At 42.8% G+C, this 4,869-nt stretch overlaps 1 protein-coding gene across 1 annotated transcript; it reads right to left on the bottom strand.

The window, feature by feature from the left end:
- Positions 1-283: 283 nt before the first annotated feature.
- Positions 284-3,113, bottom strand: LOC102238303 (testis-specific serine/threonine-protein kinase 1-like). The gene is made up of 2 exons (XM_014470012.1): positions 2,859-3,113; positions 284-949 (listed from the first exon to the last, which is right to left on the bottom strand). The coding sequence occupies exons 1-2, from the start codon at positions 3,111-3,113 to the stop codon at positions 284-286; spliced, it is 921 nt and encodes a 306-aa protein (XP_014325498.1).
- Positions 3,114-4,869: the final 1,756 nt, after the last annotated feature.

Genomic DNA, 4,869 nt, shown 5'->3' with positions numbered 1-4,869 from the left:
AATATCAATGACCTGTTTTTTTTTTTTTTTTAGGAGATGACAGCCAGAGTATTTTCACAAGTTGACTTTATTTTAATAATAATAATAAAAAAAATTGTTTGAAATATCAAACAGAAAACAAAAGAAGCCAGTACGGAGCAAATCACTTGTTTCACTCTACTGCATGTAAAAACCAAACCACCACCCAGTCCAATTAAGAAGGTTCACATTTATTCAACGTGGGAACAATCCTGAAATTGTCCGACTTCGGTGGTTCTCATGGGACCGCAGTGGAAAGTCCTTTCTATGCGTCCGAGTTATTTATTGTTAGCTTATCCTCTTTGATTTCACTTACAGGTGCCGTCTGGCTCGCCGTCGTCCCCTCGTCGCGGTCTTCCTCAGTCAACGTCAACACCCACTGGCTCTCTAGCATCCTGCTCACTGTGATCCGGTGCTCCACCATGGGGTGCAGAATGCTGTGGATCAGCTCTTTCGCCTGACTTGAAACAGACGAGCCAGTTGGGAACTTGATGTTATGCTTCATTTGAAGCTGCACTAGTTTTGTCGTGTTGGTGGTGGTGAAGGGAAGCGACCCGCAGAGCATCTTGTACAACACGATGCCCATGCTCCACACGTCAGAGATCTTTGAGTTGTGCGAGAGGTTTTTCAGGATCTCCGGTGCCGCGTACTGCAAGGTGCCGCAGTGGGTGTCACTCGGCACCAATTTGCCCTGGACGTACGTGAGCTTCTCGCTGAAGCCAAAGTCACACAGTTTGAGGTTATAGTGCACGTCCAAAAGAAGGTTTTCACATTTAATATCTTTGTGAGCAATGTTAATTCCATGAAGGTACTGAATGGCCAGACACAGCTGCTTGAAAAGTCTGCAGCTGAAACATTCATCTAGAGCCCCTCTGGCCGAAATGAGCTTTGCGACGTCTCCTTGTGGGCAGAGCTCCATCACCACGTAGACCTAAAGGAATCATTTCATCAGTCAGACAATGCAGCACTTTGGACTCGTCATATATGCAAGAAAAGAATGACTGCCTTTTCAGTTATGGCTGTTGACTTAAATTTTAACCAGGATCCCGTGAATGTTTGTTGAAATCCTTTGAAAGTTTCTTGAGATATTGTGAAAGTATCTCAAGATATCCTGAGAGTTTACCAAGATCGGGGTACAGCGGTGGCAGAGCGCGTGACCCACGAACAGAGCCTACCAGGGCTCCATGGCCTCTATGCGGCCATCATGGGTTCAAGTCCAGGGCATTTGACCTTTCCTGCATGTCTTCCCCCTCCCTCACAGCCCTCTTTCCTATCAATCTACTGTGACGTGAAAACCACTAGAGTAAAAAAAAATCCTTAAAAAACCCCCCAACATTTCTTGAGATTATCCAAAAGTTTCCCGATCTTGCAAATGTAGAAAGTCTTAGCGATTTTCTAAAATCGATAAAATTTTCTAAATTTGCAAGATCGGAATCAGGATCAGGATCTTTCGCAAGATCAGAGTGCATGCCCCACATACGAAGGCCTCAGCCCTCCGTACATGGGTGTCAAGTCCCATGTATGAGATCCTTTGCAAGTTCATGGAGAGCCCATGAAAGTTTCTTGAGATCCCGAGACATAATGGAGGACACCCATAGAGTGTCTTGAGCTTGGACTTAAGTATACAGACAGTGCTTGATAGAAGACGTGGTTTTTATATAAGTGAGGAACATCTGAAGAGATATCTTATCACACGGAAACTCATTCAGCTTTTGAATGACTTGGCAATTTTAGCTTGGCAGCTAAAATTTAGCTGAGCTAAAATTCCGGCTTGGCAATTTTAGCTCAGCTCATCATAGATGGATGATTTTTTTTAAAAACTGCAGACGGACATGCAGCTTGACTGCAAAAGGAGTCGGCGAGCCTTCAAACTCTCACTCGTTGCCATGGCTACCAGCATTCATCTTAACGTTAGCTAGCATGTTGTTAGCGCACTACAACTGTGTATCACGGTGTGAAAAGATAAAAAAAAAAAAAGGAGGTGATCTGCGCTGGCAGCAAGTTATAAATTATTTTATCAGCCTAATTGTAAATAAATAGTTCAAATGGTTCGAATGATGTAATCTTGCCCGGTTTCTGCTGGCAACATGCGCAGTGTTCTGCGACCCATCATAATCTGTGACTGCAGGGGGCGATAGCGTGCATTTCTGTGAATGTACATCTTATAGACCAGGGAGAAGAAGAGTGTTTGCGTAATCTGGGCAGTAGAATATTTGACCCTCAAATAGCTAGCATCACACAGGTTATGATAGCCATCATAATCCACGACCTTACTGCACAGACCTAATAATAACAATAATAATAATAATAATAATAATAATAATAATGTCAGAGCTCCATGCTAGTTTTTGTCTTCAAGACGTACATGCAGAGAAATGCGCTCACAGATTATGACGGGTCGCGTAATTTGGTGGAACAGCTGAACTCTGGATTTTTCATACATTTCACAGGATCTCACAAAACTTTTGCAAGTTCTCAAAATCTTTTTTTTAACCCCCCCCCACCCTCCCCCCTCCCCCATGTCCTCTTGCGGGTTCTGTACTAGCTTTCAACATGTTGGCACGAGAATGGAATAAAGGTATTAGCACTCTAAAGCTACTACTATATTTAGTAGTAGCTTTTACCAATTGGCACCAGTGTTTACCAGTGTTTTACCAATTGGCAGAAAAAAAACAAAGGATGTAGATTGCACGATACGATTAGGTTATTGTGACAATAACAATACTAATAACAACAGCAACACTGCCAAACCCTTTAGCCGTAGCTGTCCAACCAACAGTGTTTTTGCTTCTGTCATTCCAAAGAATTAGCTCAAAGCAAAGAAAAGTGTTCATATTTACCATTTCTGAGCGAGATTCAAACACATCATAGGTTTTGACGATGTTGGGATGCTTTAAAGTTCTAATAATTTCTTTTTCCTGAGTGACAAACTTTTCTCTGTTGACGGTGGTGTATTTGTTCAGGCCAATAATCTTTATAGCGACTAGTTTCTTCAGATGAATTGACTCTGCTTTTACAACTTTACCAAACGATCCTTCAGCAAGGGAACACTTATATGTGTAGCCCCTGGTTTCCATAAACGTTTTCTCCATCATGATCAGTGCACAGAGGCCTGAGTTCCCGAGTCTTCTCAGCGGAAGACTAAATATTAGCCGAAAGCTAATGTTCAGTTACAAATCTTGCAGGGAAAGCACTGTGACATCACGTTCTGGAAGGAAAATGATCGTCATCAAGTGCACTGTTACTTAGGAACCAAAGCAAACATTTCAATTTTTAAATCATTCCAAGGGTTTTTTTTTTATTTTTTTTAGCTACTTTTAATTATTCTGCTGACTAATTGGCTTAAAACGATAGAAAGACGGGAAAATTATTCATATTTGATTTCAATTTATATGCGAAGCTGAAAGCTGCAGCACAAGAACATGTTTTGTCCATATTTATTAAAACTGCCACCATGTTGTGACAGCATGGTATGAGACGGATAATCTGTGAAAACCAAACACTGAGCTCCTTACTGCGGCCTGCAAAAATGCCAATCAAAAACAACCAATCAGAGCCAGGAGGAGGATCTTAGCGCTGCCAATCAACCTCCTGTATGCTGCTCAGCGTGCTAATGCTGGAAAAACAACTTACAGTTACTGGAAAACCGTTTATCCGCCGCCGTCGGTAGCTATGCTAACTAGCATTAGCTTTGGTCGCAGGCTATGTTGTGGTGAACCAGCTGTAGCTTAGCAAAGCGCAAGCAGGAGAATGTGAGCACAGAGGTAAGACCCAATCACAGCTTCTCCTGGCTCTGATTGGTCGTTTCTGACTTAGTGGTTTTCTGTACTTATTACTGGGAGTAATGGGAGAAGGCAGAAGAGAAGCTTGATTTTTTTTTTCACACATTTTTTGTCTGATATTATTATATTGTCACAACATAATGATCATTTTGACGTACATAAAAAAAATATTTTTTTGTTAAATTATCTTATAAGATGTTATTAGTTGAATTCAGTTTAGTATTGTCTGTCACTATACACGTGTAAATTTGATTTAAAGCCAAAAAAGAAAATCGATCATTTTGGCAAAACGATTATGTCTTGGATACTCGGAAAAACTCCAAGCAGGGATGAATTAAAAGTAAAAAATTTTTTTTAATTCCATAGTAATCTGTTGTTAAGAAAATCTTGAAATTAAGCTGTTTTGTTTAAACGTCTGTTTCCAGAAGAAGAACAGAGCTAGGAAGGAAGGTTGTTAAATGTTTTCAGTGAACAAAAAAATCTGTAAAGGTTTGAAAAGTTCAAGTATCTCGGGATCTTGTTCACGAATGGGGGAAGAAGGGAGCAGGAGATCGACAGGCGGATTGGCGCAGCGTCTGCCATCAAGCGGGCGTTGTACCGGTCCGTCGTGGTGAAGAGAGAGCTGAGCCAAAAAGCGAAGCTCTCGATTTACCGGTCAATCTACGTTCCCACTCTCATCTATGGTCATGAGCTTTGGGTCATGACCGAAAGAACGAGATCGCGGATACAAGCGGCCGAAATGGGTTTTCTCCGTAGGGTGGCTGGGCTCTCCCTTAGAGATAGGGTGAGAAGCTCAGTCATCCGGGAGGGACTCAGAGTAGAGCTGCTGCTCCTTCACATCGAGAGGAGTCAGTTGAGGAGCATCTGGTCAGGATGCCTCCTGGACGCCTCCCTGGTGAGGTGCTCCGGGTATGTCCCACCGGGAGGAGGCCCCGGGGAAGACCCAGGACACGCTGGAGAGACTATGTCTCTCGGCTGGCCTGGGAACGCCTCGGGATTCCCCCGTAGGAGCTAGAAGAAGTGGCTGGGGAGAGAGAGGGAAGTCTGGGCCTCCATTCTGAAGCTGCTA

The sequence above is a fragment of the Xiphophorus maculatus genome, chromosome 6 (assembly GCF_002775205.1).
Source record: "Xiphophorus maculatus strain JP 163 A chromosome 6, X_maculatus-5.0-male, whole genome shotgun sequence".
NCBI classification, from domain to species: Eukaryota; Metazoa; Chordata; class Actinopteri; order Cyprinodontiformes; family Poeciliidae; genus Xiphophorus; species Xiphophorus maculatus.
Note: the sequence above shows the minus strand (reverse complement) of the source record. Positions and strands in the feature narration are given on the sequence as shown.

Excerpts from the sequence above, each read along its gene's own strand:
- LOC102238303 (XM_014470012.1), bottom strand. The coding sequence starts at position 3,113 with ATGATGGAGAAAACGTTTATGGAAACCAGGGGCTACACATATAAGTGT. Across the intron at positions 950-2,858 it reads TTGAATCTCGCTCAGAAATG|GTCTACGTGGTGATGGAGCT; the intron begins GTAAATATGAAC and ends TGATTCCTTTAG.